Source organism: Marmota monax, unplaced genomic scaffold (assembly GCF_021218885.2).
Source record: "Marmota monax isolate L192 unplaced genomic scaffold, Marmota_monax_Labrador192_F-V1.1 WCK01_AAM20220418_F8-fsc00010, whole genome shotgun sequence".
NCBI lineage: Eukaryota > Metazoa > Chordata > Mammalia > Rodentia > Sciuridae > Marmota > Marmota monax.
This window is the reverse complement of record NW_026692321.1, coordinates 22,933,042-22,958,435: the sequence shown is the minus strand read 5'-3', so window position 1 is coordinate 22,958,435 and position 25,394 is coordinate 22,933,042. Positions and strand designations below refer to the sequence as shown.

The following is a 25,394-nucleotide window of genomic DNA, read 5'->3' as shown; positions in this document are numbered from 1 at the left end:
TGAAAATCCCCTCTCCTGGTTGAATAACAGCTGCGCTGGGAGAAGGGTAGGGTGCTGACTCGTGGTTTTCTGGGCAGTCTTCAGGGTCTCTAAGCTGTTGCTGCACCAAGCACATCTGCCCGGCGTTCCTTTATTCCCTGCACCTAGCCTGCCAAGGGTGTAGGGGACATCCTCCTTCAGGAAGGTTGGCTGAGTGCCTGTGCAGGTTGTTAGAGGACTGAGGAAGACCAGAGGGGAAGCTGGTGTCCGGGAGGGGAGCTGGAGGGTGCTGGACTACAGAGAGCCCATTGGTTCTGCTTGGGTGGACCGTGCCCACGTATGCTTACACCAGGAGTTAATGGTACTGATGGGGGGAGGCTTTTCAGCTCTGTTAATGTGGTCTATGCCTAGGTGGTCTGTGCATTTTAATTTACTTGGTATTTTGAGACATTTTTATGAGTTACTCTGACAGCTTATCAAGGGCATTTTCTTGGGAGAAAATTCAAATAAAAGAAAAATCTCAAAAACGGTTTGCTGTCAGATTGTTTGGTTGTGTTGATGGCAATACCTTTGCAACAGGGTTAAATATTTCTTTGCAAATTTATAAGGCACTTCTGAAATAGCATTTGTCCCTCAGCCTTCTGCCCTGTATGTTGTTCTCGTGCCCCTTTATGGGATGACTACTGAATTCTGGAGCAGCTAAGAGAAGTCTGAAGTCCAATGCTGGGCTTTGAATCTGGCTCCCTGAGCTCTGCGACCTGTCCACTCCACCAGGTCGTGAGACAACAGCACTTGCTTGGCAGGGCTGCATCTGTGCTGTTGTAAACCTGGAGGGGTGAAATGCAAGTGTGGACATGGAGGGAGGGAATCAGCTTCGTCCGGACAGCAGTCACTGACAATGGTCCTTCCCTTCGGTCTGTCTGGCAACAAAACATGAGGGCAGTGCCCCAAGTCCATGGTCACCTGTACCAAGACACAGGCCCAGCCACTCTGTGGAAGCACTCTTCCTCTGTGCTCTTCTCCACAGCTGTAGAGTGTGACTGGTGTGTAGGGTTGTTTGCATTTTCCTGGATTATGTAAACCAGTGGCTTTTGCCAAGAACTGTCTGTGCCCTGAAGCTGCAAGCTGGTTCTCTCCCATTGGCCAACTTGGTTTCATTTTATAGGAGGCGTAGCTTTCAAGTTGCAGAGCAGTGGTAACTGCTAGTGTCTCTTAGGAGTGTGGTACCTGGAGTTTAGGGACTCCACCAGTGACAATGACAGCAGATGAGTTGGTTTTCTTTGTGAATGGCAGAAAGGTAAGCCGGAGTTGACCTTAGGCTTGGAGTCCCTGCTCTTTGGGAGGGGATGCGTGTCCTCTAGAAGAGGTGTATTCTGCTTCTCTCTAGCCTGGTCCTTCTTGTTTTCCTCTCTTCAAAAGTGTTGTTGTGTTTTGTTAACATTGAGACAAGAAACCCTCTCAGGGCTAGGTCACAGGCCGGACACTCCAGGCACAAAAGAGTGAGGGGTGGAGGGTTCTGAGTGCTTACTCTGCAATAGGAGACACACTGGCAGAGCCAGGAAAAGGGACAAAGTTCTAGGTGAGTCGGGAAGTGACCAGCCACACCTATATTTCTGTGTTGAATTAGATATATCTTAATGATTTTGTGGCTTTCTTTACTTGGAGAAGGATCAGGAATATGTTTTTTAAGTTAGCATCAGGATATGTAATGTGCAAAGCTTTTGATTCTGATATATTGTGTGTTTATATATACACATATGGAACAGCTGTTCTGATTGACAGTGTGGGGACGTATACTGACACCTTGTGGCAAACATGATTTCATAAAGGAGACACTCCCCCTTCCCTGGCTCTACCAATAAGTATTGCAAAAATCTTACCTGCTTAGATTAACTGCATTAGTGCACTGGGACCTAAGAAAGGTGGCATGGGTGCGAGTCCTTGGGCATTGCAAGAGCGAGAATCTTTGCAGCTTTACTGCAGGTGCAGGCAGAGAGGGAGTGAAGCCATTCCATCGTCTCCAGCTCTGTTTGCCCTCCCTGCACCAAGAGGTTCACAGGGTTTGAATCTGGCTCCCTGAGCTCTGTGACCTGTCCACTCCAGTGAGTCGTGAGACACGGTGCTTGCTTGGCAGGGTTGCATCTGTGTTGTAAACCTGAAGGGTGAAATAGCAAGTGTGGACGTGGAGGGAGTGAATCAGATTGGTCCAGTGCAGTGTTTCAGCTCCACGCTTGAGAATGGAAAAGGTCACAAAAGAGTAGCCGCAGTTGTGCTTTGTAACTGGCCGTGCTTTGTGAATGATGAAAGCTCCCAAGGGGTCCCCAAAGAAGGGCACTTTTATTTGTCTCGCTATATTGACATTTTTTTTCCCATTGAATTGAAAAGCTGAGAGACTTTTGAGGTAATTTTTAAGAACTAAAATGTGCTTCACAGGATTCCAGGACTTACCCTGTCAGGATATATTTAGGTGGCTAGCAAGAGAATTTCATCAGCCAACATAACATCAGTGCTACAAAGACTATTGATCGAGTGGTGCCATCAGAGGTGCTGGGGTTCAGAGCTGTCTGAGATGCTTCCTTTTCAGGAGTGACATCTTGTGCCAAACCAAGAGGTATGGCAAAACTCCCAAGGTGTGGTAGTAAGCCTTTTGCATCCAACTGCTTAAACTTCTTTACCTTCAGCAATTACTTCATGGAGATGTAAGAAACGATTGTTTGGAATTGGCTTCCTGGAGAGGTTCTTACACAAAGACATCTTCTCTGGAATTTTTATAAGTGATTTTAAAAACTATTTCTAGTTGTAGATGGACAGAACACCTTGGTTTTGATTATTTATTCTTATGTGGTGCTGAGGATCGAACCCAGTGCCTTTCACGTGTGAGGCAAGTGCTCTACCACTGAGCCACAACCCCAGCCCCTTATAAGTGATTTTTACAGTGAGTGGCTGGATCCAGAGACTTCCAAAGCTATGCCTTACTCTAAGGTCTTCTTTAGTAAGCCATCCATTTGCGTGTGATAGCATAAGGTCCTGGTCTTCTTCAGGGATGGCTTGCTGTTATGTTCTGGATCTAGATGGGAACATTTCAAAGTAAACTGACTTGGTGAAAGATTGTTTTCCCTTGAACTTTATTTTCAGTTTAGGAAAGGAATCTTAAATTTTTAGAGGGCATCATTATATCACACCCTAGTATCTCTCTGGAAGCTTCTACTACTGCCAGATTCTGGGATGAATGTTCATATCTGTAATTTATGAAGATGGGGCCTCTTGAGAAATACTGGAAAGATGGAGTCACAGTGCAGAGAGTAAAGACGTGACTGTGGTGCTGTAAACAGCCAAGTGAGGGACCCTGGTCTCATAAAGCAGCAATGAGTAAGCTTGTTCTGCTTTCATTCTTGTGATGTTTCAGCCCTTTCGTTATAGGATCTTGTGCAAAGTAGTTACCAAAGAAGCTGTCCAAACTTGGTGAACCCCCCCTTTTTTTTTTTGGTACTGGGGATTGAATCCCAGAGCACTTAACCTCTGAACCACATCCCCAGCCCTTTTTATTTTTTATTTTGAGACAGGGTCTCGCTAAGTTTGGGGCCTTGCTAAGTTGGTGAGGCTGACTTTGAGCTTATGGATCCTCCTGCCCCAGCCTCTCCAGTTGCTGGAATTATAGGTATGCACCACCACGCCTGGCCTGGTGACTTGTTTTTCAATGTGAGCCTCTTACACGGCTTGTTCTGTCCAGGACTCTGAGGTCTAGAGAGGGTGCTAGACGCAAAACATCAAACACCCAGAGGACCTTCTGGGGGAGGACCGGCCTGGGTGACTACATATCTTAGATCTTCTGGTCTAGAGTCAGAGTCAGAGGAAAAGAGCCCCTAAGGATTTTATTATTGTAACAATAGTCCTTTTGGGTGGTCGCTGAGTAATCACTCTGTTTAGTGGAGATGTTGGTGCCTAAGTCCAAGAGGATTCAGCAGTTAGGGTGCAGCTGGAGGTATCTAGGAGCGACTCCACAGGAACCATATGTAGGCTAGAAAGAGCCTCCTGTTGACTTTCACTCATTCACTCATTCATGTGGCCAACATTTATCAAGCTCCTTCCAAGACACGAATACAGGACAAGTACTGGAAAAATACCATGTCTGAGACCAGGCATTTGCCATTCAAGAACCCAGGGACAGGTGAAGTAATGTATTCCAAATGCATTTTATAGGAAACTAGTCTCATGAAATAGTCTTCTTGGATACTCTTAAAACTCTCAGCATAGTACTTGGTACATAGTAAATGCCCAATTAATGTGGGTGGAATGAATGGAGGGATATTAAAAGCTCTGAGAAATCCTGAACAAAAGAAATATAGTTTTAAACCTTATATTTTTTAAATTGTTTTAAATTTACAGAAAAGTTGCAAGAAGACTATAAAGCAATTTGAACTACCCTTTACTCAAAAGCTGCTAACCTCTTATTATAGTTGCTTTATTCTTCAAACATGCGCATATGTACAAAGATGTACAGATGTATATAAGTATGCACTCAATTTTATGTTAGACAATATATGTATAAATTATAAAGTATAATTTTTCTGAATTATTTGAGAGAAGGTTTCATATTCATGCCCCTTTACTTCAAATTCTTAAAATAAGAATGTTCCTAGAGAGTGAGATTTCACTTATAGAATGCAGAAAATTTATTTTTGATATAATACCATTACTTATGGATCTTTTGCAAAATTATTATTCTCCCAATAACATCATTCTTTCCCACTCTTTGCCCCCAGGCAGAATCCAGGGCCGTGCCTTACGGTTAGTTATTTTGGTCCTTTAATTTGAAATAGTACCTGTTTTCCTTTGTCGTTCATGACATTGCTGTTTCTAAAGAGAATAGGCCAGTTATTTGTTCCCATGTTCTTCAGATTGGGTTTGTCTCATGCTTTCCTGTAATTAGATTCTGAGTCAGCTTTTGGGGCAGGAATGCCACACAAGTATGGTGTCTTTCTCAGTGCGTTCTCTAAGGGAGTGCATGATCGTGATGTGAACTTTGATCTCTTGGCAAACGTGGGGTCCACTAGTTTCCTTCGCTGCAAGTAACTCTTTTTACCTTTGTAATGAATCATCTGCAAACAGAAACTTTGAGATTATATAAATGCCTTGTTCATTAAATTTAACCCACTAATGATTAGCTGGATTAATTGTCGTGTTGATTACAAGATGGCCAGTCGTATTTATCACCTGATATTCTTCTGTCAGGAATAGCTTTCTCTTCTCTTCCATTTGTTCATTTATTGATCATTTATTTGGATTCGTGGATTTTAATCTTACTTCATGGGCTCTAATGCTTTATAATCATTATTTCTCTTGATGCTCGAGTTTTCCCAGAGCAATCGACTGAACCCAGTTTTCGTAAATCCATTTCCTCACCAGGTGTTTTTGCTGGGAATGCCCATCGGCAGCCTGTTGAGAGTGTTCCGCACACCTGGGAAGCCCTGCAGCCACGCTATGACAGCAGCATGGCCGTTACCTGTGGGAATTCAATGGAGGGTGGGCCACCGAGGTTGGGGTGGCGTGGGAAGCCTTGACTGGACAATAGGGTCTTCTGTGAAGTCAAGGTGCACATATAAGAGAGCAAGAATGCTGAAAGGTATGGGGGCTGGAAGATAGAAGAGGGATTTTCAGTTTGGTGTATGACAGGAGGAAGGAAAAACATGGAGGGAAACAACAGCCAAAGAGGCTCTTACTGCTGTGCATGAGAAAGGTGATAAGATCATGATTATTTGCATTTATGATTTTTCCTCCAGGAGAAAAAAAAATGACTCCTTGTGTGAACTTTGTAGCCAGGATGTTGAACAAACTAGACCCAAGGGGCATGATCATATGAGGCAATTAAGTTTATCTCCCAATGTCCTTCAGCCTTATTCAAAGGGCAAACTCTTAGCAGTTTTATAAACTTTTTGATTACTTGCAGTTACAAAGAGTCGTAATATCTATGTAAGTTGCCAAACATGGTCTCAACTCAGGATGGCATGGTAAGGGGAGCGAGGAAGCAGTCGTTCAATTGGTACTGCTGTCAGATGACTTCTGGCTTTCAGGGCTTTTCAGCTGTTGGGAGCTGACCCTTTCCCTCCTCCTGCAATGACTTTGCAGATTCTTCAGGGGCCACCACAGAGAGCATTCCTTTGCATGTCTCATGACAAGAGTGATGTGCTTTTCTCTGGCTTTTCCTCAGCCTCCAGGGTTAGGAGGTCTACTCCACACAGACTCCCCATTAGAGGGCTCCTCACCCGCCCTTGGGAGTCTTTTTTGAGAATAATTTAAACATCTCCAAGCCAGTTCTCTCTACCTCATGGATGGCCTGCACTCAGCCCATGGCCACCCATATCCTGGGCTCTGCCACTTTAGGAGCATGCCCTGGTCTCAGTTTGATCTTAACTAGAGGTTCAAGTGCCTCCTTGTGAGTTATTAATTGTATGTTAAGTCCACCTATAGCTGTTTCCATATTCCAGACTACCATATCCCCTATGCTGCAAAGGTGGTGTTGTGGCTTTATGTGCCCTGGGTTTGGGGTGTGAGGCAGATTCCTCCTTCCCTTCCACTTAAGGAAACTGTGTGTGACTCAGTACAGTTCTCTCTGAAGAAGCCCTTATCACAGGTTTTCTCCAGAACTATCCTGATGATGCATGAGGAGTAGTGAAGAAGGGCTTCATAGATTTCCTTTGACAATTCATACTGGGGACAAGCCTCTCACTTTATAGACGGGCTTTTTTTTCCTACCTTGTTGAACATACCGATAGGTCTTTGGCTTGAGATTTCTCCTCCATTCCTAACAAATGTTCAAGCTACTCACTGTGAATCCCCATCCCATACACTACTCTGCAGTGAGCCACAGGCCAGATGACTGGCTTTCTCCAGTCACAACAGGGTCTGAGGGTATATGCTCAAGGAGACAAAGCCAGAGCCTGCCACGTGGACCCTCGCAGCTGTCCCTGGCATTCCAAGATGTGGCCCAGAAGGAGAGATGGGATGATGTGTTTGACTCAGAGGAGGCTCTGCCCTGGTCAGCCCAGGATGGGAGGTGCAGGGCTGAGCAGTGTGGTAGAATCTGAGCATTTAGGGTTGTGAGACTGTATGGATTCCGGCTTGTAGTTTATATGTTCATTCTTATGGAATTGCCAAGAAAAATACCTTGGTTTTCATTATCTAATTGGCATATCTCTGCTAATTCTACCAATTCTTGGATGAGACATGGAAGGGAGAAATCAATTGCAGAAGGATGGTCAAGTATACCCATAATGTATTTTTCTTTCATTTTTTGGTAGGTGGTGGAGAAAAATGCAGACCCAGAAACAACCCTTTTGGTCTACCTGAGAAGAAAGTGTATCCTGACTTAAAGTGGGGGTAGGGGAACGGGGGTAGGGTGGGGCAACAGGGTCTTATTTTCTGGGCTTTGTCATTTCCTAGTGTGAATAGGGCAGCTGTGAGGTGTGGAGGAAAGAGCCCTGGATCTGGAGTCTGGACACTTGTGTTTAGCTACAGTGGTGTCACTCAGTAGCTGTGTGACCTTGTGTAGTCCTTGGGCTCCCTGCATCTGAAACTCTCAGTTCCTGAGTGAGAGGATTATTAGCGATCTCCTTTGAGATCTCTTCCAGCTAAGAGTCTAGTACTTCCAATGTTTGATGCTGTGTCTGAAAAAGACCTTCTCTAGCCCTGGTGGGCTTCGTTTCCCCTGGGAGGAGTCAGTCCTTCCTCAGCTGACATTTGCTTGATACATAAGTGGACTTCCGGAGAACTTTTCCAGCTCCTTCTGGTGGCGGAAGACAAGGGTACAGGTGTCTACTGGGAGAGGAAGCCTGAGTGGGAGCTGTGGCAGTGGCAGACCCTGGAGGCATCAAGGGCAGGGAACTCCTCAGGGGAGACTTGGGGTGCTGCTGTGCTCTCAGTGTGGGCAGGACTCCTGTAAGATCCTCTGTACATTTTGTCCTTTCAGAGTATTAAAGTATGCCGAGACTCTGGGTCAAAACCAACAAAAATAATAGTGGGTGCTAACATTTAGTGAGCACTTATTATGCGCAGGCAGGTTTGTACAGTTGATCTCACTTAATCTCCAGAGCGATCCCATGGAAGTGTACCACTCCCCTTCAGCAGGGGAGGGAGTGAGGCCTGGGTGATGTGACATGACCTGCCTTACTACTGTATTCTGGGCAAATGTGATAGAGGTTGGACTGAAGCCGAGAACATGCTATTGACCTCTCATCCATACCAGAAACTCTCTGGGGGTCTATTGTCAGGACTGTGCTCACTGGTCCTGACATCTGTGAAAGAACCCCTCCTTCTCCCAGAGGGTTGTCTGGTGCTCTTTCCAGTGATATGTTTGAGGACAACAAAGACTTGTCCAATACTCTCAGAAGTGGACCTGGAAACCCTGACCTTGACTGTGGCTCAGTGGTCTCCCATCAGACAGCACAGTGTTTGGGTTTGGTGACCAGAGATTCATAGTAGATGAACCTCATGGTTCTTTTGCAGCAGAGGACCCAGTGGATAGGATCAGGGGACTGCATGGAGTTCCGTTTCCAGCCCATCTGCCTGGGAGGTCTGGGAATAGACCTCCCAGGTCTCAGGTGTTGAGATCAGTTTTAGTTTTCTATTAGTTTCAGTTTTAGTTTTGAAGGCCCAGAAACCTCAGAAATGCCTTAATAGCAATAAGCTGTTTGAAAGGTCAAAGTGCAAGTGAAATCCCAAACTGAAAGTGCTGTAGGGACAGACCAGGCAAGGCACCAAAGATAGCAGGAAACAGTTTTATTTGGCTGCAGCCAGGTTCAGAGGGCACAGCTTTTGCTGTAATCAATTAATCCCCTGAACCCTGAGTTCAGGGAGTTTCAGAGTTTTATACCTAACGTGTAAGAGGAGGGGCTCAGAAGTTCACAGTCTGCAGAAGTTCACATAAAAGCAGCTTTTTCTCTCACTGTTCTGGGCAAGTTAACCCTTCAAGGACAACACCTGAGAAGGGGAGCGCTTCTTCTCCCCCTTCTTTCCTCCCCCTGCCAGCTGTTACCATGGAGCCCAGTTGTAACTTATATTAAAAATGTAGACATCTCTGTGAAGCCCAGCTCAAGGCCAGAGGCCTTGTTTGCACATTTCTTCAAAGTATTATAGTGGATATGTTTGTGAAAACCTAGTAAGGGGGTGTCTAGCACCTGGAGTGCTGACATCTTCTCGGCCAGTGGCCAAGTAAACAGGGCGACGCAAAAACAGGAAGTTTATCTACATTGAACTCTTTTGCAGAGACTCTTTTGCTGACAGTCCTAAAATCAGCCATGGTGAAGGTTTCTGGAGAGGCCCAGTTAAGTCTTTTCAGTGGAGAAAGGGGGTGCCACTTCAAAAGTTGGCAAGTAAAGTCCTTACATGTTATTGTTGTCTGGGCTAAAGTTTACTTTGTGGGAGTTCCCAGTAAGAGAGAAGACCGTTGATTTCTACCCTGGCTTCTAGAAAGATCCAGAGGCCGGAATACCTTGCTGGACTTCCAGCTCTCACTCCCTGTCTTCATGCACCCCTGCCGATGTCTGAACGGCAGATAACTGTATCTACTTTGTGAAAAAAATAACCAAGGACACAGAAAGCTCTCCTCAGGTCTCAGGTGTGCTTAGAGAGATGGCATGGGGAGGGGGGTGCACACCAAATCAGATGAGCCTTGGGGCCCTAACAAGCAAGGGAACACTTGTGTGGATCATGCTACATCTTGGGTCTCAGTTCATTTTTATTTTGTTTATTACTCTGTGAGAAAAATGATGGTTACTACCCCAGCTGCTAACCAAGTTCTTGTGAAGATCTTCTGGGCACATGGATATAAGTGCTTTCCAAGTATATGATCTGTATCATGGCTAGTTGCTCATTTTATCTTGAAAATGAAGGAAGTGACAGGTGAAAATAATCTCAGTCCCCTCAATCTGCTGTAGAGGGCTGGGGGGCATGGGCAGTTAGAGGCCTGTTGCAGAGAATGTGCCCACCAATTGCTGTTCTCTAGAATCGCCCACTAGTGAGGTAAAGTATCAGATTATCTTTCCATAGTTTGTGTAAGCGTTGGGTCCGATTCTGGTCTCTGGTCTCAAAAAACCTTTATTTTAATTTCTACTTGCACATATCATGGCTGGATATTTGAAAGCCTCTGATCTAGCTCCAATTTTGGATCCTGGGACTTTATCAGCCCTACAGGCATCCCTGGGGATGCTGTCAGATGAGAACCTGCTGTCTTGCTCTCTCTTCCTGCCCCACCGGGCTGCAGTGTCTCCTCTGAGCGAGGAGGCCCTGGCTCTGCTGCCTCCCAGGTGGAGGACCCTGAGCCCTGTGTGGGGATGGATGAGCAGACCCATGAGACTCTGCCCAGGCATTCCCAGCAGTCCTGCAGTTTCCTTCCCCTAGTTCATGTTCCTTAACTCGAGACCACACAGTGGGGCTGAGCGGGACCAAGCTTGGCTGTGGAGAAGGGGGCTGCGGGGCTTGCACAGTGATGCTTTCCAAGTACGACCATTTCCAGAACAAGATCGTGTATCCTTTGCCTGCTGCCTGATTGTCCTTGTGAGGGCTAAGATGCAGGGCCAGCCCGTGAGTGTGCGAGCGTGTGCATGCATGTGCACAGGTATGTGAGCCTGTGTTTCTGAGCGAGCTCTAACCACGGACAGGGACATTGTACAATGATAACTTAGCAAGTAACTTCCTGGCTCATGACTGTTGACCAGGTTCTGTGAACGGCTGTTGAAATGATCTTTCTAAAATCAGGCTCACAGCTTGTCTCATGCGCTCCTTTGGTAGCTCTCCATGGCCCCTGTTGGAGTCCAGGCTCCTCCATGGTGCCCTAGCTCTCCTCTCCAGTTTCCCTTCTCATTGTGTGCCAGCACTCCTTCCAGGCCAAGACAGTGTGAGCTACTGATGCCCCAGGCCCACTCATTTCTTGATCTTGGCAAAAGCTTTTTCCCAATGTCTTTTTTCCAAGCCTCTCTACCTGGCAAACTGGTACTAGCTCTTTAGGAGTGGACCCCAAATCACCCCCTCCAGGCAGCCTTCCTTGACTTCTCAAGACAGGGCTAAGTGCCTAAGTGCCTCTTGTCTGTGTGGATTTCAAAGTGCCCCATGCACAGCCCTCCTGAAGTTTTTAAATTGCATCTTTACACCCACTTCTATTTTCCTGGGTTGACTGCAAGCTTTGAAGGCTGGAGATTTCATCTCATTCACCGTCATTCCCCAGCTCTCAGCTGAGTACTAGCATACAAATGGCACTCAGTCACTGATGTTGATTGTAGGTACAGGAGAACCAGTGATGGCTAAGGAAGGCAAGTGAAGAAACTCTAGGGGAAGCTCTATTCAAGGGGCTGGTGTTTCCCGTTTCCCTCTCTTTCCCCACGAGGAGTCCCCCAGGCCCTACACTGCTCTGATGACCTGAGTGGACAATGGAGTGACCTTAATCTGGGGTTCTAGCCATTTTTCTGCCAATGCCTGCCTGGCCCCCATCTGCTCCTTGCATCATGTTGCCGTGACTACTGTGGAGGGAATAGGAAGCACCAAGACTCGGCTGCATCCTGTGCAGGTAAGCAGAGGGAAGGAGCTGTGCTCTTGGGGTCAGGGCGTTTTGCAGGAAGGCTCAGGCCAAGCTGCAGACTGGTTTGGGGTTGTCAGGTAGAGTTTCACAACCTGAACAAAGGTCACTTTCTCTTCTTCTGGATGCTGTGAGATGGAAAGGGAAGGCTTCCAAGCCCAAAACTCCCTCCTGTGGCCAGAGTGGAGCTAACTTTGCATGACCCCAAGGGATCCAAGAGATCAACTGAATCTGGTGATCAGGGTGGTCCAGCTGCACCAGAATGGAAGGAGGAGGGGCAGGGTGCTTTCTCATCTTGTTCCCCGGTAAGCTTAGGAAACCCTCAGTCTTCCCAGGTTCCAAATTCTCTGTGTCCCTTGATTAAAGGCTGATCTACTCTCCGTTCCGTGGAGTGGTAATTCTAGTGGCACCTTTATTTCTCGCTCACAGGAAATACAAATGTGCTTTCAAGCCTCCACTTTCACTAGGATAGAGGTTATCAAGAGCTAAATAAGATAATAGTGATGGATGAGTACCTGGCTAAGGCTTTCTATCTGCTTTCAGGTAGAATCAGACCACTTGAAAATGAATTAGAATTGGGAACATCTTTGGAGAGAGTGGGCAATTATCTGAGGGGTTTCTGGAGAGGGTCAGGATATTCTCAGGCCAAGTGGAAACACATGGGAGCAGAGCACTGTGGGAAGGAAAGGCCATTGTTTTGTTTGGGGAAACTGAGGAAGGGACACTTTGGGATTTTGCAATCACTAAAGGTTCCAAAGTTAAGCCCAGGCCTTAATCACCCCCGTGACCAGTTGAGGAGATGTGCCCTTTAGGAGACCTTGCCTTCCCTGACACCTTTCATGACATCATGGATGATGAGTGAGCTGGGCCTGTCCCTAGGGCAGGGCAGGGTGGGGTGGTGTTGCTTTGCCTCTATCATTGTATTCCTTAGACAGGAAATGGGGAAATTACTCAACTTGTCCAACCTGCAGGAGGTGTGAGAAGGGTAATTAGGGCTTGTCATTTCTTTGAAACAAACATGAAAAAAAAAAAGAATGAATAAACACTGGGATCTTATCTGTATGATCAGTTTAAACCCCTCCCTTTGCAGTCAGACCTTATTCCTGTTGCACTTATTTTGGCACCAACTGAGCAACAGCTGGATTTCACTTCTTGTCCATTCATGTGTTTCTCTTGGTTTTGAGGCACTACGCCCCTGCTTTTCCTCCCTCCTCTACATCAGCATCCTGTGCTGGCTCCTCCTCTGCTCTGTCTCTCCTTCTGTGGGGTCCAGGATGTGCCCTTGAGCCCTTCCCTTCTCCGTGTCTCTCTCGGTGAGTTTGGATCTCTCTACATGCAAGGGGCATGCACACCCACGCCTTCAGCTCCGACCTTCCCTCAGGTTAGACTCACTTCCGGCTGCCTACTCAACATGGATGTCTAACCTCAAGCTTATCAAGACCTCATTTCCCGCCCCTAACTTCTTCCTTCACAGTCTTCCTCTGCCCAGTTGCTCAGGATAAAAATCTAGGAGTTGCCTTTGGTTCTTTCTCTCAAAGACCACATCCAATCCATCCACAAGTGGGGTCCACTCTACCACCCAAACCTCTAATGACATCTTCATTCTTTCAGTTGTCGTTATTGCTACTTGGGCCCAGCCACCATCCCCTTTTATCTGGTCGGCTACACTATCCTGAGGCCTATTTCCATTCCTGCCCTCTGCAACCCATCCTCCACCTAGGAGCCAGGGTGATTCCTTAAATCCCCCAGTATGATCAGGAAACCCTCAGTCTTCGATCACACACTTCCTGCTGAAGATCCCCAAAGGCTTCCCATCACACCCTGATGAAGTTCCCAATCCCAACCCTGGCGTGGGAAGAGCTGCTGTGAGCCAACTTCTCTAGTCACAGCAAGTTCCACCCGTGGCCTTCCAGCAAATCTAGCATGTTAAGCTTGTTCTGGGCCCAGGGCCTTCTCACTGCGGTTCTCTCTCCCTAGAATATGCTCTTCTATGATTCAAATAGTGTTACTTAATTCAGGGTAAGGGCTCCCTTTCAAATTGGCTTTTTCTGACCACTGTGTTCAGCCACCATCACAATGGATCATGCATGTCATTCTGTAAAAACTCTCTGTGCACAAAATCTCTACCTGGGATTCCTTCTTTGTCAGTGTTTTCCTTGTGAGAATGTGGGCTTTGGAGATCTCTCCTTGTCTCTCCTCTTTACTGTTCTGTTCCCAGTGCCTTTACTGTGCCGGGTGCATGAGAGATTCTCAGTCAATATTCATAAAATCAATTAATATATATACAGGATACTAAGGTTATAATATTCTGGCAATTTTATGTAACACAAGAGAGACTCCCAAGAGAGCAAAAAGCAGAAGAAAAACAAAAAAGAAAGCCACGTGAATGAGGAAAATCTCCTTACAGTAAAAATCTTCCTGCTTTGCATGGGAATCCTGTGACGTTCGATGCATAGAGTCAATTCAGTTTGACATATTTTTCCAATTCTCTGGCCTCCACCAGACTTTCAGTGTTGCCTCCACTTAAGAATACAGGAATGCAATGGGACTCTAGTTTGGAATAAGAGGTGCCCTGTTGGCCCTCCAGGAAGGTCAGTTGAGCTGGACTGCAGGGTAGTGTAATCAGAGGAATACAACACAACTCTTCCATTCACAGCATGTTAAGTTCTTATATTTCCTGGGCCTACTTCCCAGAATATTCATTGCTGTTTAAAAGGGGTGGCTTGCTCATTGTAACACTGCCTGCCTCCCATATGCCAGGCACAGGTCAAGGGTTTACATGAATTATCTCATTAAATCCTTAGAAGTAAAGATTAGGACTGTCCTCCTCCTATAGACCAGGTGCCCATGGCTGGTCTACAGGACCTTACTTCTAAGGAGGGGCTTGACTTGATCATTACCCCCACTGTCTCTCAGGAGGAGCTGGCTTCAGGGGAGTCCTTCAGGGAATGGGGAGGGGGTCTCGCCAACACAGGCATCTGTTTCATTTGTCCCTTTCAGGAGAGAATTGCAAAAAGCCATGGCTCCCAGTGTGGGTTCTGCACCCCTGGCATCGTCATGAGCATGTACACGCTGCTTCGAAATGAGCCAGAGCCCACCATGGAGGAGATTGAGAATGCCTTCCAAGGTACGGGCCTTCAGGCACAGCCAAGGAGGTGGAGTGGCAGATGGGACCCTGCGGGGGGTGGTCAGGATGGGGTCAGGGTGACAGCCAGGAAGAGGCTTGGAGTGTCAGAACACCTTTTGGAGGAAAGGCACAGGCCACCCCAGAGCAATGGCTAAGATCTGCTATAAAGTTAGTTTCTCCTGCTTTGGAGAACACTTGGTTGGCTTATAGACCTCATGGGGTCCCCTGCTTCCTATAATGTCTTCTTGCCCTTCTCCAGCTTTGAGGTGGCCTTGGCAGTGGGCAGCTGGCATGGGAGACCACTTGGTATACTGCACAGAGTCCAGTGATATGGCTTCCTCTTATCAATTTCCACCAACTCAGGATTCTTCAGGGCACAGACCATATAGGAGGAAGGTAGCCAGGCAGGACTCAGCCACAGGCAAGGGTTGGCTTCCCAGTTTGCCTCCTGTGAGTGGGCCCAGGAGCCTGTCCCGTGTGTCTGTTCCTCTGAAGTGAGCAGAGAAGTTTCCCTACCTGTTCCCTACATTTCAATCTATTATTTCTCCAATTAAGTATTTTGAGTCCTGTGCTGTACAGGCACAAGAGGCAAGATGTAGTTACTCCTCTCAAGGAATTCATACTCTGAAGAGGAAGTGAATTTATAATGTAGTTTGATAAGCTCACTGATAAGGTCTGACCAGACACCCTGGAGCACCAGCAGGGGCCCCTGACTTATTCTGAAATCTTCCTGGAGGGGGAGTCATGATGGAAGTTTTGAGGTTAGAGACATGAAGAGGAACAGGGACCTTCCAGACAGAGGAGACAGGACAACAAAGGCAAAGCTGTAAATGGAGCATCCAACTGGGCTGGGGCAAGGCCACAAGCCCTCCCCTGCCCAAGGCCAGCACCAATGCTGCAGCTTTTCTCTTGGCCCACAGGGAACCTGTGCCGCTGCACAGGCTACAGGCCCATCCTCCAGGGTTTCCGGACCTTCGCCCGGGTAAGTGAGGCCCCAGAGCTGCAGGTGTCCTGCTCTTAAAGCAGCAACCCTCAGGGATCACAGCTGGGAGGGATGCCAAGGGATATGGTCTCTGAGAGGAAAGGTGAGATATCTAGTGAGCGGGTCCTTCTGCCGGGGACAGGTGCTGTGGGGAGTGGATTCTGCTGTTCTTCTCCATAGCCCGGGGCTTTCCTCCCAGTGCAGGCCTGGAGCTCTGCTTTCTAGAAGAGGCATCCTGCCTGAGTGCTGGCTTCCTTCAGTGCTTTCAGGCTTGGCAGCTTTTCCTAGAGACTGGCAGGCTCATGGGCGCTAAACATGGCATCTAACAACAGCCCAGCCTGGCTCAGCGCTTGTGCCCCTCCTCCTTCTCTCTCCTGGCTGCTTCTGAGGTTGGCACTCTGCTGGTCTTATGAAGTTGATAATTAGATCTCCAGACAGTTTGTGAACCCCTGCAGTGTTCATCTCACTCCACAGCCGGGTATGTGGGCATTGATTATGTAACCAATGGCATGTACCTGCCATCTGGCATGGAGCGCTGGCTTCGCTTTCCTTGGCTTAGTCCCCTCAGCTTTTACCTGATTTCTCAACCAGGTCAAGTTGCTCCTGTCTCCCATCAAACCTTGTCATCTCAATTTGATTCTGGGTTCAGGAGACAGTTACAGACACCTGTGCTTTGCACTGACCTTTAGAACTGTTACGTCTTGAGAAGGAGAGTTGTGCCCTACCTTATCCAAGAAAGGGTGGGGGGAGGTAGAGGTGGGTCTTCACAAGGACAGACAACACCAGGCCCTGGAGAATGCAGTTGATGAAGTAGTAGGAGGTGTACAATTAAATGAAAATCATTCAAAGTACATATTCCAAGTCTGATGACCTGGGTTCAAGTCTTTTATCATGATGAATGACCCTGGGCAAGTTTCCTTGTTTCAAAAATGGGAATAATAATAATACCAACCTGATAGTGTTTGTAAAGAATAAGTAGTTCCTTCAAAGCTTTTAGAACAATGCCTGGTACATCTTAACTTGTCCCTAAATGGAGCTGTGAATTATGATGTTGACACATTTCTTCTTCACCCACCGTATGTATGATCTCCGTTAATTGCTCAGGCTTCCCTGAGAACAGTGATTGTCAATCTTGCCTATCTGTTTACCTAGGCACCTGCTCAAAGACATGCAAACTAACCACAGTCCTCACAGTGCCTCATAAGAGAAGGGCATTTGAGTATAGCAGACAGTTGCACTACTGCTTGAGGTCTGAGTTTTATTATCATTGAAGTGATATTCTGTTATGCAGCAGCAACCCCCTCCACCCAGCTGTCCTGCAGGTTAGCTCAGAACAAGGCTGAGCTGCCAAATGCCTGACATGCAGAAGGTGAGAGGACGTGTCCTCATAATACTCACCAGAGGCCCCCAGGCTTTATTCAGAGACAATTTACCTTTATTTTACACAGAGTTCTAACAAACTTGATTTCCTTAGTTTTCCTGAATCTAGTACACACTAGAAAAGCTGAGCACACTGTTCACAGCAAGAATGACAATGTCCATCTGGCCACAAGGAAGGAAATGGAAAAACCATTAAAATAGGCGCACGCAAGACTTCTGGCTTCTGATACATACATAAGGAGTTTTGACATCTTCATTCCATCCTAACAATAAGTAAGAAGCTGAACAAACTGAGAAATCAACAAGTCTTCTTAGATTCATCAGAAAAACAAGGTTATAGGATGAACTCTTGTTTCTCAAGTTGGAGGCAGACAGGTGGATACAGAGAATCACAGCATACTTGGCCATAAACACGTGAGCAGAAGCCTCTTTATGAACGAGTACTGCAACAGGGAAACTTGAGCAGTAATTGATGAATTGCTGGAACCTTAATGTGGACAAGCCTCAGAGATACAAACTCTAGGGGACCCAGGCATGGGGAGTCCTCACACTTTTATGAGTGCAAATTTCTCTTCCTCCTACTTGGAAGAAGAGAAGTTTCAGCCACCCTGACTCACTGTGGAGAGGAAAAATCTACCTGAGACACTTGTGACACTCACAGTTCAGGTACACAGACTCACCAAAAGACAGAGACCTAGAGTTAGGACAATAGGATCCTTCACACTTACCAGTATATTACTAAAGGTCTGTTCACAGCAGATCCTTTTATCCATCACAGATGACTTATTTTCAACAACCCACACACAAAAAAATTCCAAGCATACTCAAAGGCAAACACAACTTGAAGAGATGAAACAGCAGAACCAGGCTCCACAGGGTGGAGATGTTGAAGTTATCAAACAGGGAATTTTTAAAGGCTGATTAATATGCTAAAGATTTTAATGGGAAAAAAAATAGGCAGCATGCAAGAACAGATGGATGATGTGTGCAGAGAGAAGGAAATTCTAAAAGAGAAGTATTTTAAGACGCTAGAGATAAAAAACAGTATGATAAAATGAAGAAGCCTTTGGTAGGCTCATTAGTAAATTGGACATATCTGAGGAAAGAATTTCTGAGCTGATGATGTGGCAATGCAAACTTCCAACCCAAAAGGTGGAGAGAAAAAAGAGTGTAAAAAATATTAAACTCAAGAACTGCGGACAACTACAAAAGCAAAATATATATGTAGTGGGAATACCAGAAGGAAAAGAAAGAGAGAAGGACACAGAAGCAATATCTGAAGCAATAGATGAATGAGAATTTCCTAAAATTAATCAGACTAAAATAATTGAAGCCAGGAAGTTCAGAGAACACCAAGCCAGATAAATGTCAAAACAAAAACCCAAAGCCAATTGGAGCAAAACAATAAATCCCCAAATTAAAAAACAAACAAACAACTAATCCAGGCATGCTATATTCAAACTTCATAGAATGAAAGATAAAGGAAAAAACTCTTCAAAGAATCTAGAGGAAAACACTCTCACTTATACAGGAGCAAAGGTAAGAATTATATCTGATTTCTCAGAAACCATGCAAGCAAGAGGAGAATGGAGTAAAACATTTAAAGTACTGAAAAGGGAAACGCTCCCACCAAATTAGAAACTGTTTTTCAAAGGTGAAGGAGAAATAGACTTCCTCAGATAAACAAAATTGAGGAACATTGTTGTCACCAGACCTGCCTTTCAAGAAACACAAGAAGAGATTCTGTAGAGAACCAGGACATGGACTTGATCCCTAGCAATATGGGGAATGGGGGTGATGGGAGAAGAAGGTGGGGGGAGTGGGGAATTTTCAGAGAGAAGAAAAATGACAAAAGTCATAAACTTAAATCTACACGAAGAAATGAAGAGCACTGGAGAATGAATACGTGAAGGTGAAATGAAAACCTTTCAATTCTTCATTAATCTAACAGATAACAGATTGTTCAAAACAAGAATTGCAACATGTATTTGACTAATAGTGCATTTATATATGTATATACATGATGACAGCAATGGTAAAAAGAGAAAGAGGGAGGGAGAATATCTTGTTATAAGGTCTTCATACTATCGGTGAAATGGTATATTGTTATTTGAGAGTAAACTGGGATTTGTTATAAATGTATTTTACAAACTCAAAAAAGTAAGAGAAATACAATGGATATGCTAAGAAAGAAGAGAAAATGGAAAATATACAATGCTCTGTTAAAACCACATCAGAGAATGTGTGAAAGACAAAAGTAGGAACAAAGAATATGGGAAGCAAATAGAAAACAGTAACAAATATGGCAGATACCACTCTAGCTGTATCAATAATCACCTTCAATGTTAATGGTCTAAATATAACAATGAAAAGACAGATATTTTCAGAGTGGATAAAAAAAATAAAACCCAAATATATGTTGTCTACATGCAACCCAAGTTATAAAGACAGATCTAGGTCAAAAGTAAATGGATGTAAAATGATATACCATGCTAACACTAATGAGAGGAAATCCGGAGTAACTATGTAAATTTTGGACAAAGAAGACTTTAAGGAAAGGTGTCAGGAAAAAAATAGGAGAATTAAATGACAGAGTGAGAGGGAATTTTCCTGATTGCTAAAGCTGTAGAACATTCTTTCATCTCTTTGTTGGCTATGGATAGTTCTTCTTTTGAGAAATGTCTGCTGCATATTTACTTATAATTGTGAAAATTTAGAAATGACCAAGATGTCCTTCTGCAGGTGAATGGATAAAGAAGCTGTGGCCCATTTAGACAATGGAATATTGTTCAGCACCAAGCCATGAAAAGACACGGAGGAATCTTACAATGCGTATTGCTAACTAACAGGAGCCAATCTGAAAAAGTTACATGTTGTATGATATCAACTACGTGAAACTATGAAAAGACAAAACTATGAGGGCAGCGGAAAGATTAGTCATTGCTAGAGCAGAGGCAGGAGGGACGAACAGACAGAGCACAGAGGATTTTAGGGCAGTGTGAGGCCCTTCTGCATGATACTGTAATAGTGGATACACATCATCATACATCTGTCAAAGCCCACACATTGTCCAGGTAAACCATGGACTTTGAGTGATGATGACCTGTCCAGGTAGCTTCATCCGTTGTGATAAATGTACCACTCTGGTGCACATGCTGAGAGCAGAGGAGGTTGTATGTGTGTAGCCAGGGCAGGGAAGAGGGAGAAAGGGTATCTGGGAATTGTTTGTACTTTCTGCTCAGTTTTTACTCTGAACCTAGAATCGACCTTAAAAAAAAAAACTAGTTTATTAAAAAAAAAAAAAAAGCACAAGCCTAGCAGTCTTAGTTCATAAACTGTGAATCTCAGAAGGGCAGTGGCAGGAGAAATCAGCCTTATCCAACCTCAGAAGACCTGGAGGGCAGTGACCTGTTATTGAACATCACAATAATCTGTGTCATAAACATACCAATTAATTTATCAAGGAAAAAGATCTAAGTGCGATTGTGCTGGCACCTTAATGATCTGGAAAATGGACCTGGGTGGAACGTCTCCTCCCTCAGGAAGGCCAGGCGAGCGAGGCTGATGCTTCACCACATGCAAGTTCCTCTCACTTTCGTGGGCCTGAGAACTCCCCTGCATCACTCTTTCGCCAAGAAGATGAAAAGAGGCTTGAGGAACCCTGTCTTCCTTCTTCCTTTCCTACCTAAATACAGAGGGGAAGGGCGAAGGGGCCGTAGAGAGTTCCAGAATGGACACAGCAAAGCTATGAATGTGGGAGGCTCTACGTCTCAGGCCCCATGGGCAGGGGGTCGGACCAGGGAAGGTTCCTCTCTGCTGCCATTGTCTGCCCATGTTTGCATGTCCACACCTTCAGCCTCCATGGTCTTCTGAGAGCCGTGTTAGGAAAGATGGTGAATCATGACACACCCTTTAAGAAATGACAGCCTGGAATGGTGTCTCCTGTGACTCACATGCAGAAGGGACTGTTCCCAGCCTGCTCCTTCAGGAACTGACTACCCCAGAAAAGTGCCTGGAAATTTTCCTCACTTTAGTGTCTCAGCACAGCCCCACAATTCCGAAATGTCTTCTGAAGCCCGGAGTTGCAACTCCTGCCTTATTAGGGCAGATGGGCCTGATGAACACATCCTTTCCCCGCTCTGCAAGACCTCAGTTATGGGAACAGTGATTCTGTTCTTTGTCAGTGTTCTGCCATTGGCATCGAAAGGCCCTGAGCAGATCCTTCACATGGGTGATGAGTGGTTCCCCCTGGACCCTTCCTCCAGAACAGGCCCACAATGAGGAGTGAAGAGTGTTCAGCTTTCTGGGAAGAAGTACCTAGTAGGTAGGGAGGAGGCCATTGGACACACTGGATGGACACATCTCTCGGATCAGCACTGGTCTTGGACATCCTTGGCAGAGTCCCACAGAATGCCCAGCCTGAGAGACACCCAGCCAAGCCCCATAGAAAAAAAGTGAAGCCTCTAGGTCCTGAGAGGACCTATGAGAAAAATACCTTTTGATAAAACAGGATCTAGTTTTGATGGAGACCATTTCCCTGTCACTCCTAAGTGTTCATCCATGTGTTCTGTAACACACATCAGCAAAGCAAAGATAAGAGAGCGGAGGCCTTGACTCTGAATGCAGGCATGTGGGATGGGGTGAGGGTTTCCTCTTCCTGTTGGTGCTGGAATAGGTACCAGAGCTGGAGTTCAGTAGATATTAATCATCAGGATTCCTCAGATTCTGTGAAATCTCTATAAATGTCTATGTGTGAATGTCATCTGTCTAGGATGGAGGATGCTGTGGGGGAAGTGGAGACAACCCAAACTGCTGCATGAACCAGAAGAAAGACCACACAGTAAGTGAGTCTTCTCTGCCTGGAGCCTGGGGGTAACTCAGACTCAGAGGAGTCACTGAGCTCTCTCCACACCCCTGGCTGCGGTGGCTGGAAGAGGGAACTATGGCAAGATTTGGGGATGGCCAGGTGAAGAGAGTGGTGAAGGTGTTCATTAGCCCTGGGGTCGTCTGGCAAGACCTCCTTTCTTCTGCTTCCCAGGAGCTGCCTGCCCCTCTACCAGGGGCTGGGAACCAGCTCACCAGGAGGAAGGGCTGGATTAATCCTGAAAGGAAGAACTGCAGTTCCTTACGTGTTCTCTCTTCCTGTAGGTCACTCTCTCCCCATCTTTATTCAAACCAGAAGAGTTCATGCCCCTGGATCCCACCCAGGAGCCCATCTTCCCTCCAGAGTTGCTGGTAGGTGATGCCGCAGGGAGCAGTCCAGCCGTGTCTGTGCTGTGAGACCCTGAGACCTGCTTTATTTTTATATCCACTAAGAACCTTGCACCTTCCCTGTCATTTAGGTGTCAGTTCAAATTTACCTTCCTTTTTCCTCCCTCCCTTCCTTCCTTCCTTCCTTCCTTCCTTCCTTCCTTCCTTCCTTCCATACTGGGGATTGAACCCAGGGGTTCTCTATGTCACCAGCCCTTTTTATTTTTAGACAGGGTCTTGCTAAGTTTCTATGACTGGCCTCAAACTTGCTACCCTCTTGCCTCAGCCTCCAGAGTAGCTGGATTACAGGCATGAGCCACCACACTGGGCTCCCTTCCTTTTTCTGACACCTCTATGGGGCCACACTCCACAGCTCCTCACACAAGTCACACTTACAGTTGCTAATGTGATGTCTAATGTTCCTTGCTAGATTATAAGCCCCATGAGGGCAGGAAGTGGGTCTCTCTAGCACACTTGCATTAGTAGCAGGTGCTCTCTAGTGACTTGGGGACCTCCTGACTTTATCTAATGTGTAAGCCCACAAAGCCACCTATTCCTCTCTCTGTATGCAAACTATTTATTTTAAAACAAACAAACTAAGTTATATTTGAAGGACATGATTCATGGCTTATAGTTCCGTCTTCAGGACACCTCTGTCGTGCCCATTTTCCCACTGACATTTATGGCAGGGAAAGAGGCCACTCTGAATTTTTCAGATATGCATTTCTTGGGATTGTGGAGTCTATACAGCCTCCCTCCTGGGTTTGACAGGCTGGAGGGGACAGATTTGCAGCAGGCTACCACATCACTTCTTTCAGATTGTGAAACCTGGAAAACACCATCAGTTTGATTGGGGGGATTTCTTTCCCAGCCCAGTGTCACCAGCTGTGCACCAGATCTAGCTCTCCTACGCTTTCTCTTCTCACACTCCCTCCTTCTCCACCTCTGTTCCTTCTCGCACCTTGCCCACGGCGCCCCCTGGAGATAGCGTGGGGTACTGCAAGGAACCTGGGCTTTCTGTAAGGTCAGCAGGTCCCACAACCTCCTTGATCTCTCTGGGTTGCTCCTTTGCTTGTTAAACAAGACTCACACGGCCTCCTTCATTGAAGTCAAGATGGGGAAGATGTGTTTACTAAGTGCCAGTGGAGTTCCTGCCTCAGTGTGTGCTAGTCCCTCCTATTCCCCAGTACTTAGGTCTTTCTGGTGAACTAGGTATTAAGCAAGTCAACAGAGGAGTTGGCCCCATTACAGAAGTAAAGCAATTTCTCGGGGGAATGGGAAGAGGAGGGAGACAGTTCAGTAAGCGTGCTACAATTCCCAGAGGCTGAAGGACACTCCCCAGAAGCAGCTGCGCTTTGAAGGGGAACGTGTGACCTGGATCCAGGCCTCCACCCTGCGGGAGCTGCTGGAACTCAAAGCTCAGCACCCTGACGCCAAGCTCGTGGTGGGGAACACGGAGATTGGTAAGGGCCAGGGCCTGGGTACTGCCGAGGGTCTGGGAGGGGTTCTGGACCCTTCCTGCTTGCCCTCACCCCTCCCTGACCTCCCCCCACTCTGTACCCCACCTCTGTCCCACTGACTACCCTGGGAAACCACTGAAGAGCCCTGGACACTTACTTGATTTCCCCTGCTGAGACCCTGGCTCTGAAGTCACCCAGACCTGGTTTGAACCCTGGCTGGCTGTGTGTTCCCAGGAAAATTCCTTGGCCTCCCTCACCACCATTTCCCATTCCTTCTATGGGGTAACTCCTCAGAGGGCTGCTTTGAGTATCAAAAGAAATCCTTGCATGCTCATTGACTCTTCTCCCTGGACATCTACAGAGTGCCAGCTACAAGCCGAGGTCTCAGGGAAGGGCTTGGGACACAAAGATCAACTGGACATAGTTCCTTCCTTCAAGGCTCTCCTAGTTGAAGAAGGAGGGCTGAATGGAGCCAGAGTCTAGCCAGAGTTTTTTAGATGCTGGGGAAGGGGTGTCTAGAAATGCCACACTTTTGCCTCCCACTACCCCTTTTCTGGAGGATGATGTGATAAGGTAAAGGAGAAGGACACAAGTTAGGGTGTCTGACTCATGGTAAGGAACATGTCCAGTGTCAGAGGATCTCTAGAGATCCTTCTAATCTCCTTAAGTCTTGCTACCCCTGGTCCCCAGGGCCATGACTATATGAGCAAAGAACCCTAGGGCCACCACTACAAGGGTGGTAAAGAGAGGGAGTGTCACTGTGTTCGTGCTGCCTGGGACTGTGCCCCAATAGTTGGAAAGGCCAGGGGGGCTCAGGATGTGCAGTCTCAACCCCCATGCTCTTTCAGACAGAACAAGATGACAGAGAGGCCCAGGCCCTGTCACTCTCCATCTTTTCTAAGCCTGGTTTGGCTGGTGTCTGTCCACTTTGCTAGGTCCTGCACCTAGTGAGGCTCCCAGCTGAAGATCACGGCACAGTCAAGGTTTATCTCAGAGGACCTCTGATTGGGAGTGAGGTGGCATGCCATGCTTTCAAGTAGTCAAGTGCAGAGGTTGGGGGTCTCTTGGCTCTGGTTCCTGAAGGAGTCTCCAGTATCTAGGTTCTAGTTGAATCCTCAGCCATAGAAGGTAGCCTGGTGGCTTGGTTCAGTGCTGTTAGATCAGAGAGCTGGCCCTGCCCTCTTAAGCACAGATACAGTACAGAGTCCCCAGCTGCACTTGTGTGACACATTGTGCCTGGTGAGACATGCCTGTGATGTGATTGTGTGGTTCTGGCTTAGTAGGACTCATAACAGTTGGTGTTCTCTTTGCTACACTGCCTTTGCCCATATAGTCATAGCCTAGGGTCCAGGGCTTGATTGAAGGTAGATAGAAGGATCCCAGGATGTCCTGACACTGGACATGTTCCTTGCTGTGAGTCAGACAAACCCTGGCTTCCAAGAGAAAGGAATTCACACACATTATATCAACTCAACACCCCAGGTAACTGCCCACAGCCAGTGCAGGGTGTTGGGGGAGTGGGCTTAGAGAAAGCCAGATCCATATGGGCCCCAGGCCTCCATCTGCATTCCGTGTTCTGGGGGTGAGGACACCCACACAAGCCAGACTCGATGCAGAAATGCACAGGCATGGGGCTAGGCCACCCTTGGG

At 46.6% G+C, this 25,394-nt stretch overlaps 1 protein-coding gene across 3 annotated transcripts in view; it reads left to right on the top strand.

Moving 5' to 3' along the window:
- Positions 1-1,135: 1,135 nt before the first annotated feature.
- Xdh (xanthine dehydrogenase) overlaps positions 1,136-25,394 on the top strand; it is a 61,184-nt gene continuing 36,925 nt past the window's right edge. The window contains exons 1-10 of one of the 3 annotated variants that reach the window (XM_058578451.1): positions 1,164-1,276; positions 5,386-5,502; positions 7,278-7,335; positions 10,404-10,500; positions 11,428-11,536; positions 14,546-14,672; positions 15,593-15,654; positions 21,806-21,874; positions 22,183-22,269; positions 23,606-23,747. In XM_058578451.1, coding sequence (XP_058434434.1) covers positions 1,235-1,276; positions 5,386-5,502; positions 7,278-7,335; positions 10,404-10,500; positions 11,428-11,536; positions 14,546-14,672; positions 15,593-15,654; positions 21,806-21,874; positions 22,183-22,269; positions 23,606-23,747 — 910 coding nt within the window. In that variant the 5' untranslated portion in view covers positions 1,164-1,234. Of the gene's footprint in view, positions 1,277-5,385; positions 5,503-7,277; positions 7,336-10,403; positions 10,501-11,427; positions 11,537-14,545; positions 14,673-15,592; positions 15,655-21,805; positions 21,875-22,182; positions 22,270-23,605; positions 23,748-25,394 lie in introns of all 3 variants that reach the window. The other 2 variants (XM_058578450.1, XM_046441583.2) reach the window with 2 other exon arrangements.